Consider the following 13659-nt stretch of genomic DNA (forward strand, 5'->3'; position numbering starts at 1 on the left):
CAAACTGCGATTAGTGCTGCTTTTTCATGTTGCATGAGAACTCCAGAATAAACTGCATCATAGCTGCCCTCTCCTCATAGCTCAATTCCTTGTGTGCTTTCCTTATTACTTCGTTGTCCTCCCTTGCCTCCACTTGATGATGGATTTAAGTTTTTGACTCAGTCTCAGAATGCCTGTAACTCCTCCACTTAGAGCCAGACTTAACCTTCCCTCTATGGTTGGAGTCCACGTGGGCTTTATCGCCATATTTTTCTTGTAACCTTTCCCCAAAGGAAGGTTTTGTTCCACTGTAGAGGTCTTACGTTGTTTGAATTGGTATGGCTGACTTGATAATATCCCAAGGTTCAGGGTCAGACAGTGCAAAGCACACTGCAGAAATGTGCAGTAATAACAATTTTCTGTTTCTGTTGTGGTTATTTCAGCCTTTTGGCAGTGGGTCTCCCATATTAGAATCTGAGGTTGCAATTATGTCTCCTTTTTGTACTTACGTTTATCTACTTAAATGGCATTCTTTATTGCTGTATAAGCTCATCTTATAATGGGAACTTTCTTAAGTGGTTTTTATATAATTATGAAGATTACTGGCTCAGTAATAGGGTGATGTTTAATTGAAATAATTGGTGACCTTAAGAAAAATATTCTAAGTAGTTTTGAGAGCTACTTCTGTGATCCATCTGACCCAGCAACATCATTAATTTATTGATGATCATTTATAGAATTAAGGGTCTGTTAGAGGTTGGGAGATACTTTGAAGTTTTGGGCTGTAAAGAAATACTTATTTATTCCCAATGACTTCCTTTTGTGGGGCTAAGGCAGCTGTACAGTGTCAGTAGTCTAGAGTTCTGTGTGAGCCCAACTGTTCTGAATTTTAGGAAGGAGTGCACTATTCCTGACACTATACTTTTAAAAATAATTTTTCTGTCCAATTACTGGTGTAAGATTCCCTATATAGGAAGAAGTCTTCAGAAAATAAATCGAGTCAATGCTGCCTGGGTCTGTCAAAAGCATCTGCTGTTGCTTAAGCCAAGTGTATGTAATACTTAAGTTCAAGGAAAGGAGTTCATTATATTCTTGTGTGTCTCTAGGAATTCGGAAAGACCGCAGAGGTGGGCGAGTGATGAAACAAAAACGCCAAAGAGAGGAGCAGGATTCCAGGAATGGGGAGGCTTCTTCAACAGAGCTGCGAGCTCCCACCCTTTGGACAAGTCCACTGGTGGTTAAACATAACAAGAAGAACAGCCCAGCCCTGTCCCTGACGGCAGAACAGATGGTCAGTGCCTTGCTGGAAGCGGAGCCACCCCTAGTTTATTCTGAATATGACCCAAACAGACCATTCAACGAAGCCTCTATGATGACCCTGTTGACCAACCTTGCAGACAGAGAATTAGTGCACATGATCAACTGGGCAAAGAGAGTTCCAGGTAAGGAAAAAAAAGCACTAGTCAACTATAAAACCTGTAGAACACAAACTGAAAAGAAACCCCCACATACTGATTTTCTGACTACCTATTCTTATTTAATTGAAATTGGTCATTTAAGTATAAATACATTAACAAAACTTACAACATTAATCAAATTTTATGTTATATTTGTCAATAAAATACTACAGTGCAATGTAAATGATTTTTGAGGAAAGATTTAGTTAAGAAAAGGTATTTTCCCCACTCTGTAGAATGTTGGGCAGTTTTTTTTTGATAAACTTTTTTTTTCCAGACAAAACTCAGCAAAATTAAAGGTTAAAAGAGATTATTAGTCAAATCTAGTCAATTTGATCTAATCAAATTATGTTAACTATTTTAATCCTTTTAGTAAAGGGTTACTCTTATACATGTAATGTAAGTGATAAATTCAGCATCACTAGTAAGCCCATAAGTATTATTATGATTTATTTAATTGCCGGGTTCTATTTTTGACTGTGAATTAAAGATCTTTCATGAATTTTGGATTTGAAAAAAAAAGTCCAGAATAAAACTTCTAGTATGATTTTTTTTCATAATAGAACTAGATTTTTTTATCTTTATCATTTTGGTACACCATGATTCTGTCTTTTTCCAAAAGGAATTTTTTATTGACTGTATGTTACATATCATTCATGTAGTTCAATTAATCAATATAAATTAAATGAGAGAGTAGTTTTGTAGTTAAAGTTCATCACCTTTCAAAGTGTCAGTCTACACAAATACTCTTCATAAATTAAGATTTTAAAATTTATAAGACATTTATTGCACATGTTGTAGTTTTAGCTTGGTAAAAATACTGGCATACATGGTAATTTATACTTCATAATTCACTGGGATTCTGATCTTTTAAGTTTTTACTGTAGCCATTTATTTAATTAAAATTATGCAGCTACTTTAGGAAGGGATGCTAGAGACAACTAACACAGCTCTCACCCGCATTACCTCAAAAGAATTACACCCAGGTTATGCCATTTTTATGTTTTCCTTCATTTAAACTTGGCAAGAGTGTTCCCGGTAAATCAATAACCGTGTCTTTTCCAGTCCTTAAGGGCTCCCTTTCAACCACTTTTCATATGTCACTTTGTGGGCTCCAGCTATGACCAATGAGAACCTGTGTGTGTTTAATTTCTCATCGTATCTTATAAGAAATCACTTGAGAATTTTATTCTTGACAAAGTCACGGTGGTTGAGGCCTGATCTACAGTCTGTTCAAGTCACGGGCAGGTTCTGCTGTTAATTTAGGTATTTTTTGCATCATGCCTTTACAAAAATGCTTTTGAAAAATGAACCTATGTGCATAGTGTTAAAGCTATTCACTATCAAAACAGACAAATTCAAATTACCTTTCTACTGATTTTTAGAGAAATACTTAGTCTGTTAAAATAAATTAATTTACATTCAACATGAATATACCACAATCTAAATTCATTATGTTGTCCAACTGGAAATATTTGGTTTCCATGACTTTTGATTTTGAGAGTATAATTAATGGAAATGTGTTTAAAAATGAAGTAACATTGTCAGAGAACCCAGATCTTGTTTTTATTCAGAAATCTCTCTAGAGCTGCTTGTCACAAGATGATTACAACTGGCAATGATCAAAAAACTGCCTGGTTTACCCAATATATACTTCAAATTTAAAGAAAGCCTCTAACACCAGAAAATCAAAGATATGAGGTTATTAACTATTTATGTATATCCAACGTATTATACATTTCATTTACATTGTAAAAATAGCTCCTAAGGAGTAGCCAAGGCTAATGACTCCATGTATATGCATTAATAAGTACTCCAGCAGGTGAGGTTTTATGTAGAACTGTCGAACTTTGGCTAGAATTAAAAACTAAAAATCCTTTCCCAGTCGTAGTTTGATCTACTAGTGACTGTACAAACAATTATACCAAAGGAAAGTCCTAAAGCAGGAGAGAGAGAATAAAAGGAGTTTGGGGATTCTGAAAGTCCTAGATGCCTAGTTGGTTCTTGGTACTGTGGCCTGGAGAACAGTACACATGGACAAAAGCAGAAATTAAAGTTGATTTAAAAGAATTCAGGCCCAATTGTTTACCTACCTCAAGAATTTGGATCTAGGTGCTTAAACATATATATCTTTTTAATCTCTCATTTGGCCCCTAGAAAAAGTTGGGCGTACCTAGTTGCTGATATAAAATATTAGAAGTACTGATCACCTTTCAAAGATTGGGTCTCTGCTTGCCAAAGTTTCCTTCTACTAGAATATACTGGGAATACATGTACATTAATGGAAATGTGTCTGACAACATAAATTGTATTTTCACCTCTGCAGTACGTTGCCATTGAATACTCCATTACTACCAGGAATTATATAATACTGCTTAATCAGAGAGGATTTTTGTATACTTTATGCATAAACAGAGGAACTGAGTAATTTTCCTCTGTTAAATGAAGTATTTGGTGCAACAGCATTGTGGAAATTCACTCAGTTATTTTTTCAGCTAATTTACTAAGGTTTCAAGCTTCAGAATTAAGGGTAAAAATATATATTTTTTTCTAAAAAGTGAGTGTGCTTTTTAGCAATAGAAAAAAAGCAGTTGCAGGAAACAGCTTCTCCTACGCACACTTCTCAAGCCTTGGAAACATTATGCGACTTAATTTACCTACATGCAGGATGTAGAAAAGCGAGGAAAAAAGTCTATATGAGTGGATCAGTTGAAATCATATTTCATAGTGAATCACAGAATCACAGGATATGCCATGTTTGAAGGGACCCACAAGCACCATTGAGTCCAACTTCTGGCCCTGCACAGAAACATCCCTGAGTCACACCACCTGCCTGAGAGCATTGTCCAAATGCTTCCTGAACTCTGTCAGGCTTGGTGCTGTGACCACTTCCCTGGGGAGCCTGTTCCAGTGCCCAACCACCCTCTGAGTGAAGAGCCTTTTCCTGATACCCAGCCTAAACCTCCTCTGACACTTCAGGCTATTCCCTTGGGTCCTGTCACTGGTCACCACAGAGGAGAGATCAGTGCCTGACCCTCCTCTTCCCCTCATGAGGAAGCTGCAGACTGTGATGAGGTCTCCCCTCAGTCTCCTCCTCTCCAGGCTTAACAGACCAAGTGACCTCAGCTACTCCTCATACGGCTTCCCCTTCAGGCCCTTCACCATCTTCATGGCCCTCATTTACATGCTCTCTAATAGATTCATGTCTTTTTTATATTGTGGCCCCCAAAACTGCCCCCAGCACTCGAGGCGAGGCTGTCCCAGTGCAGAGCAGAGTGGGACAATCCCCTCCCTTGCCTGGCTGGCGATGCTGTGCCTGATGTTCCCCAGGACACGCTTGGCCCTCCTGGCTGCCAGGGCACTGCTGGCTCATGTTCAGCTTGGCAGGACCCCCAGGTCCCTTTCCATGGCACTGCTTTCCAGCCTCTCATTCCCCAGTCTGTCCGTACATCCAGGGTTGCCCCATCCCAGGTGCAGGATCCAGCCCTTTCCCTTGTTGAACTTGTTAAGGCTGGTGATTGCCCAGCCCTCTAACTTGTTTAGGTCTCTCTGCAGGGCCTCCCTGCCATTAAGGGAGTCAACAGCTCCTCCCAGTTTTGTATCATCTGGGAGCTTACTCAGTATCCTTTCCAACCCTGCATCCACGTAATTTATGAAGATCTTGAAGAGCACAGAGAAGAAGATGAAGCCCTGTGGAACCCCACTAGTGACAGGTCACCAGCCGTATGTCACCCCATTTGCTATAACCCTTTGTGCCCAACCCATGAGCCAGGTGCTCACCCATCGCATGATGTTATGAAATAATTGAATCAATTCCTTTGTACAATCCCTGAAAACACACACATACACTTTAGCCTATGCCCCACCCCACAATTTACTTGGTTAGTGAAGCCTGAATACTTTTTTGGAAGAACATCCTCATATATTTATTTTTGCATGTTGATCAATGAAATGACCTTTTAATGATGAAAGTAATTACTCATCTTTGAACTAAAGTATGAAAACAGCTTTGTGCTGGATATTTTGTCCAGAAGGATACTGTGGGAGAGTATCAAAAGCTTTACTGAAATCCAAACGACTACATTATTTGAGGAAGGAAGAAATTGATATCCACAGAGCAGAAAAGCAATGAAGATACAGCTTACAAAAATGTGTAAAGACTTTCAGGGACATTTTTGGAGTTTTTTTGCTGTGTAGGCTTTAAAGAATACTTTTTGGTCAGCCAGCCTTTCTGATGATAGAAATAGGTGGGCATGGAAGAAGAAACAGCTAAGTAGATGTACTGGATAAGAGTCAAACTATTCCACAATACAGAGCAGTAAAATGTAATTTGTGATGGACTGTGTAGAATCATGTAGGCAGAGATCTGTTATAAAGACATGCTGAGGACAATCTTCAAAATTAGATGAGTATCTTTGCAGACATGTGTTGTAACCACTGGACTCTGCCTAGCAGGCTGCAGCTCCCTGTGAGCACAGCGGGGTTTCCTAGGGCCGTGTGATTCGTCGCATCCCAGAGTCCAGTTTGGACAGCCCTGCGATCTGGCTCTGGCAGCCAGCAGTGTTACAACTCAGTGGTGATGAAGAAGGGTCTCTCATGAGGGTTTGAGATGCCTTTAATCACATCTTGCTCCCGTGCTGTTCAGAGGTAGAGAGACCTCTTGGTCTGGGTACGAGGTGGTTTTGTCAGGGGCCCAGGGGCGGTCCCTGGGCGGGGTTGGGGTACAGGAGCAAATAGGGAGAAACCGAGGGAGTAGCCAAGGCTAGGGCAGGGAATAGGGGGAGCATGTAAAATAGGAAAAGCAATGGATTAACAGATCCCCACAGATATGCCCTGACTGGGAAGGTAAGAACTGGTCTCAAACTTTATTGCCACTAATTCAGCATTAGTTCAAACTTGCTTAAACTGGCTCTGCAAACTTGGTGATGTTAACCAGATTCTGGGGAAAGAAGAGCTTTTGGCAGCTTCTTATGCATAACCTCAGAAAATCTCTTCAATACTTAAATATAACATGATTTTTATCTGAGGTCAGAACCAGGTTCCCCCATGACAGTGCAATTCATAATATGCCAAGTATGGAAAAGCTTGTTTTAACTTTTTTTTTTTGAAACTTTGGCCACTAATGCAAGTGGGTTTGCTGGATTAAATGAACAAAAACTGTGTACAGTGTCCTATGACATAAACAAAAAATTCAGGATGCCTAACTTTTTACGTGGCCTGATGGGGATTTAGGCTTCAGTCCTCCCAGGTGGCCTCTGTAAGACACTGATAGTGCCTTTTGATCACCCCAGCCAGCTGGAATAGCTGACAGCTGCACATGAGGTGGATGCCAACAGATTGTGGTGGGGCGGACTTTACATGTAAATTGAGCCTTTTACCATTTAATTGGGACAAATTACAAAAAATCACATGTAGGCAAGGTATCAGCGTAGATGAATGTTCATTTTTGAATCACATATTCCTGAAAGATATGCCTTCTTATGTTCTTGACTTGCATAACATTTCAGGGGATACAGTACCACCTTCAAAATGGCCTTTGATAAAATGAGCAAAATCATTACTCTGCTTTTCTACAGAAATGCTGTTATGTCAAAGGAATTAACTTACTGTATTTCATTGTTCACGCACTGTGTGTATAGTTTAATGTCATATATGGAGTACTGTATTTTCAAAATGAGGCTGGCATTTTCAGTGTAATCAACTACACATTTTTGGTGCAGAATCTCTTGAGGTGGTAACAGACTTTGCGAGCTTATGCAGTGAGCTCATGGTGAAGAGTGTAGCTTTAAGGAAATTTTGTTGCAAGGGAGAAATCTTTGGCAGTGCTGCTACAATTTCGTATAACTATTTACTACGAGTACAGTGGCTGTACAATTTAATAGCCCTAAAATGGTACACTGGGCATACCGGCTTTGAAGTTTTGAGATGATTCACGGTGCTGTACTTATTTTATGGCTTCATGAACCGAGGAGATAAACATTTTGGCACTGAGGGTTTTTTTTGTTTTTTCTTTCTTTATTTCAAAGCCACAGAGGTTGCTGTTTTATTAAGGTACTGTTTTCCTATTTGACCTTCTAAACGGCTTTGTTTGTTAAATTAGGAACAGTGTGCAAAGAGGCCAATAGCCACAATTTTATATTGCACTTTAGTGGCACCAAACCTTGAAAAAAAATTAAGTCTGCTTTCAGTGGAAGGAATCTTAGATGAGAGTGGTATGTGTTTATAACCCTTTAGGTTTAGGAAAGTTTATAGAGCTTCTAAGGGCAGTGATCCTCCTGCCAGTAATTTACACTTATTTAAAGAAGGAATGGCTTTCAATTCCTGTAATAATTTTTGATAACTCTTTTAAAATAGCTGTTTTATCATCTCTTCTCCTTTGCCTAACAGCCTTGATGTGGAGATTTCTAAAATGTTAAAAAACGCACCCCTTTGCTTATCTCTTTAATTTGTTGAAATGATACTCTCTGCTCCCCTGCTTCTTAGGGGAAGAAAATCTGTAAGCAAAAGAGAAATTAAAATAGGCATCTGGATCTTGCTTTATCGCTGCTTTTTGCTAATTTAATTTCTGTGAAGTTTCAATTAATTACCATGAATGTAAGAGAACGTATCAAACCTTACAGTGGAATAAAGTAAACACAATTTGAATTCGAACATCAGACTGAGATGTATCATTCAATGGAATGCTTATAAGGGGCAGCAAAATTAAAATCATTGAATATGAAATTAAAGCTTTCCATCCCTGTGTTTTCTTAGTCTGGGAAGCATCTTCAGTTTTTCTTGTCTATATTTGCAAAACCAAAAAAGCACTCCTTTCCATCCTCCTGCTCCTCCTCCAGGTTCTGGGTGCTGTATAAGAAAATGCCTCTCTTACAAGTAACTTTTAAAATTGTCTCGAGAATTGTCTTGTAGTGCTTTTAGGAAAAGGATGAGGTATATTTCCTCCTGTACAGTGCTTCTGATATGAGAAAAAGATGAGACAATGTCACACAGGGGTCTGCTGTTGAGAGACAGGGTGGAGGTGCTGATTCTAAAGGACAGGGAGATGTTATATGCACCAGGAGCTTGTGTCAGACAGGAAAAAGCCAAAGCTGAGAAGGAACAATTCAGTAGAAGTGCGTGTAAAGGAACGTAAACAATACAGAACAAAACAAAAATACAGGTAGAGATTTCACTAGCTGAAGACCGGAAGAAAATTATAACAGAAGAAAGAAGTATCAAGGTCTGAATTACAACTCTGATACTGGAAATTTAAGAGGTACCCTAATGCAAGGATTTTCAAACTCTAGGGAGGCCCTAGAGTTAGGGATATAGAAGGGGAGAGAAATACATCAGGACAAGGTGACCAGCAACAAGGAGCCTCCAACTGTGACAAGAAAGAACACAGGCAAGAGGACCAGAGGAAAAAGGTGCTGTGAATCAGTCACATGAGCCAACAGTAAATTCAACAGCTCAATACTGGGCTTCTTACTTATTGCTGGGGCTCCTGCTGAAAGCAGTGATTTGTTCAGGGACTCTTCCAAGTGGAAGGGTCTGGTTGTTGCCTGCTCCTGTGGCCAAAGGAAGAGCCTTGGGATGTGATTTATTCACTGTTCTTTCCCATTTCATCTTCCAAGCCATAGTGTTTGAACTTTATGTCCCACTCTTTCCCCTGGAGTTTCCTGGCAGTAGACATTACAAGAATGTGTTCAAACTGCATTATTGTATTTGCATAAAATGTCAATCAAGGGAAGCAGAGTTAGGAAAGGAAAAGTAGTTAGAGAAACACTTAGAATATTTCTTTATAAAATCTTTGAGTGAGCTCAGAAATATATCCTTGAGAGTTTTCTAATACTTATCTTGCAACATTTCATATATTTTTGTCCATTCTTAGCAGTTTTTTTGCAAACTCCTAAAGCTAATTCTGTAGCTTTCCAGATTTTATTTCGTTGTCCAGAAGAAGAGAGATTCTGAAGCGTACATCAGCTGGTTATGCTGTTATGCAAGTACATAACCAAGAGAATTTTTTTAAGATTGCTATTCCACATGTTATAGAGTCATAGTTCCATCTGTACGCAGTGGTTTTAAAATCAAGACCCAGAGTGCTGTTGCAAGGCCCTATTCAGGCCTTTTCAGAGTAAGAAATATTTGAATTTCAAAGCTTTGAATTTTGGGGCTTCCCAACAAGCTGTCTCAAAAAAATATTTTTAGTAACCAAAATTTACCTATGAGTAATCTTTTTTACTTGTTTGACATATATTGACAGATGAAAAATGACACCAAACAGGTAAGAAGGAGCTAACATTCTTTTAACAAGAACTGCTTATATGTTGGAGTTCATTGGGCATTCAATAACATACAAATTCACTTGATAGTAAGTGTCTGAAGATGAAATTCTGTTCGTCTTGGCAAATGAAAAGGCAAAAATGAGCATCCAGAGTAATAATCTTTATATATATTTAGCCAAAACTTTAGGAAATTAAATATTTAAACTGTAATATTTTATTTGAAAAGATATGATCCTTTTAAAAAAACATTTCCTGCTATTTTTCTTTAGCTGATAAGTAATTTACACTCTTGGATGAACATATCTGTTTTAGCGTCTTCAGCTATGCTGAACTCTGGAGCTTTCCAAGAAACGGTCATTAATTTCTACTCTAAGTAAACAGTAAGTAATGATCCCTCCTGATTTATTTATTTCTGAAAATAATTTACAAAAAGAATATGCGATTGTTGGAAAGCACTGATGCGATATGTATGTGCATGTGCACATATCCATTGTTTCTTGTTCTCATAATTCACACAAATTGGCCCTTTTTGCTTGATGTTTAGTAACTTCAGCCTAATTCTTTTAGGTTCTCTCCAGTGCTACATCTCTGAGTACAATCAGCTGTAATTCCAGTTTAGAGGTTATTTTAATATAATGTGTATTAGTTTTCTCTTCAAGTGAGTCACTCACTAAAACGTCACGTTAGATATATAGGAGTTTTTAAGTTACATAGAAATAATTAGGAAAGATTTATTGCAGACGACTTCTGGATGGGCTCTTACCCCATTTGTATTGCTGCAGTGGTGCATTATAGGACACATCTGTTATGCAGCTCATTTGTTTTCTTTGATTATCTCTCCAGGAAATGAACTGTGCATGTAAAGAGTATGTTGTTTTGTCTGCATGCTAGTTACAGACTGCTGTGAATTTGAACTGGTGAAAGAAAGTTAAAGAATATCCCACAGTGGAATGGGAGATGAGAAATCTGCATTTGCCTTGTTCCTCCAGGAGTTTGTGCTCAGCTATGAGTGTCCAAAAGGAACTATTGCCTTCCCTTCCATATGTAAAGTTCTGTTCCTTGTAAGAAATGTCACTGTCTGCCACAGTCCTGGAGCAGGGAGATAGAGATGAAATATTTATCACTTTGCTTGCACTCTGGGTCTAGACCTAAAGCTTCTTAAGCCTCTTGAGGAGTCCTGGAAACAGACGGGAGGAATCAAGATCCTGACTTTGATTCAGTGTCTGGTTCCCTTTGCCCACCAGAGAGGGGCACTGCTCAGGCTGTCAGAGGCACCCAGTGGTTTTCACAGGTATCTGGTACTCCTTGTGAGCAGACTGATCTCAGAAAAAGAAAATGCATGCCATCAGAATTTTCAGTGATTTTTCTCTCTGCAGCTTGAGGATTTTGGTTTGGAACCAAATCCAATAGGAAGTCTTAAGACCCAGAATCAAGTTTAATATACAAAGGGAATAGTACCATTCAAAATTGCTTATAGGCTAAATGTGTTGTGTTCCCTGTGAAATTATATTCTGGAGTGTTTAGATTGATTTGGAAAACCAAAATTCAAGAAATTTAATTTTACTTTGATTCACAAAGATATGGAAAGTGATAGAGTAGGCTAATTAAAATGTTCCTAGAGAATATTAAGTCTTATCAATAGTCTAATGAAGCATCTTCTGCAACAGCTGCTGTCCCTCAGAAAACATGGCTGCAAAGAGAGAAGTGGCTATACAGGCTGCTGGCACGAGAGCCAGATGTTTGCTAAAACCCTGGACAGTCTCTAACTGGGTGTGTTCATTGTATTAAAAACAATGACTGGAATAGCACTAAAATTGCAATATTGCCGTATAATATCAACTATTACATTAGTATTGCATGTCTGACCTATTTCAGAAATCTCCTTTGATTGCTACAAAGGCATTATTTCTTATGAATATCACACATATTTTTAGACATACTTTGTGAGATGGTAATTTCACAAGTATTTATTCCAGTTGCAGTGCTGGCTAGAGCAGTTCCTACCTTTCTACTTCTCCCTGTCTTGGGGTGGCTGTGCAAGTACAGGGATTTATCTGGGTTAAAAATGAATCTTTTGGGTGTGTGTTTTGTGTTGCCAATAACTTGTGTGAGTTCGCCAGTCCAGTTCATGGCAAAATAGTTGAGACAATTGTAATGTGGGAGTGACAGTATAACAGAAATGAATAGGCAAGTATTGATGTGATAGTGCTGGAAAGAAATATTAATGTATCTATACTGCCAGTAGTAGCATACAGCTCTAGAGCAAGCCTTCTTCTAATTTAATTTCTCTTTATTTTTACACAGAGAGGGCTTTTCCAGTCTCTCCTGTACAAAGGGCAAGAATCTTCTAGTTCCTGGCACCTTTTACAGTCTTTATCCTGTTTGCATACATAGATGTTCAGCTCCTACTTTGCATGTTCCTGCTTAGTCTGCAACATATTCTGTAATGGTATGCCATAGCTGTGAGGGCTTGGAGGCTTATGTAGGTAGGTAGTACCCCCTAACTCAAGATGCATCCTTGTTCACAGAGGGTCTTTTGTTGGCTTCCATCCCTGGGGTACAAGATGCTTTACTTCCCAGGAGGCAAAGACTGCCTGGCTGGTTGCCAGTTCTAGTGCATATTTTTGAAAGTTGTTCTTCTGTCTTTCTCTTCCAGGAAGGCAGTAAATTCTTCTGGAAGTTCTTTGGGCCAAGTTTGCACTGTACAGCTAGTAAATAGTGACCAGAAGTGACAGAAGCATGTGGCAGCCTTTTGGAATCAGCAGTTGACTCTTAGTCTTCTGCAGGGTGGGATTTTGCAATGTCTGTGGAAAAGGAAATCTCTAGTATACGTTACTTGGTGATGATGGGATTAAACCCTTGTATTAATTGGTTAACATCTCACACTTTTTAAAACCAGTATACACAGAGTGGTTCTCAGCTGACACAGAAGAGCTGCCCATGAAAATCCAGCACAATTGTCAACTCATGACTTCATTTTTTTCCCCACTTGGTATTCATATAAACACAGTTATGAAGGATCATTGGCTCCAATATGAATACCAAATGAACCTTTTTTTCCCCCAGGTAAACGTGCAGGGTTATGTTCCTTCATACCTTCGAGAAGAATGTTGCTTTACCACAGGAAAACACTGACTCTGCCAATGCCCCCTTGTGTCAGTTATGGAGAACTCTATGACAGTGTGCCACAGTGAATCCATTCCTAAACTGGTGTCTCAGGATTTTATCGGCTGCATGGAAAAGATATGAAGCACACAAAATATCCCTGTTGTGAAACACCCCCTTCCCCCTCCCCCAGTCTCAATTTGAAAATTCTTAGCCTACAGGCATAAATATGAATTAAATATTCTATTTCTTTTATACTGCTCATTATGCTCCTGTTTTATGCCTTGACAGTATGCCTCTCTTCGCAAAAAAGAGTGGCTTATATTTTGCAGAATTTTTTACATGCTACTTTTTTGTAAGGTTTTTTTGTTCTGTTTTTTGTTTGTTTTCCTCTTGTTCTCTTAGTTTGGTTGTTTTTTTGGCTTTTTTAGTTGTTTTTGTTGGGTTTTTTTTGGTTTTTTTTTAAGGGGACACTTCTAATCAAGTGTTCAAACAGACACACATTCGAATATTTGAATGAGACAGTGCCAAGCAACACAAACACATTTCCTTTACTGCCTTGTTTCTGCAGCCAGTGCAGCCAGAGTGCTCATTTCTTTATACTCCAGATGAGCTTTTCTGTACCTTATTTGTCAGTAATAGGGCTTCTGAGAGGTTTTGGTAAAAGTCCATCACTGCAGTCTGATGAATCCAGATCTGCTTTTCTTCAGCTGACAGTGAATTACTGTTACCAGCTTTCCATGTCTTATTTTATTTGCAAATAATGTGAAGTAACTTGTAAGTGCTAATTTCATGTAGATGGAAGACTGAAATTATTCACTATTGGGATGTCAGAATTAGTTCAGTGTAATGTT

At 38.7% G+C, this 13659-nt stretch overlaps 1 protein-coding gene across 1 annotated transcript in view; it reads left to right on the top strand.

The window, feature by feature from the left end:
- Window positions 1–13659, top strand: part of ESR1 (estrogen receptor 1) — a 162985-nt gene that overhangs the window by 109957 nt on the left and 39369 nt on the right. The window contains 1 exon segment of the mRNA XM_032101883.1: window positions 1086–1421. Coding sequence (XP_031957774.1) covers window positions 1086–1421 — 336 coding nt within the window.

This window comes from Corvus moneduloides, chromosome 3 (assembly GCF_009650955.1).
Source record: "Corvus moneduloides isolate bCorMon1 chromosome 3, bCorMon1.pri, whole genome shotgun sequence".
NCBI lineage: Eukaryota > Metazoa > Chordata > Aves > Passeriformes > Corvidae > Corvus > Corvus moneduloides.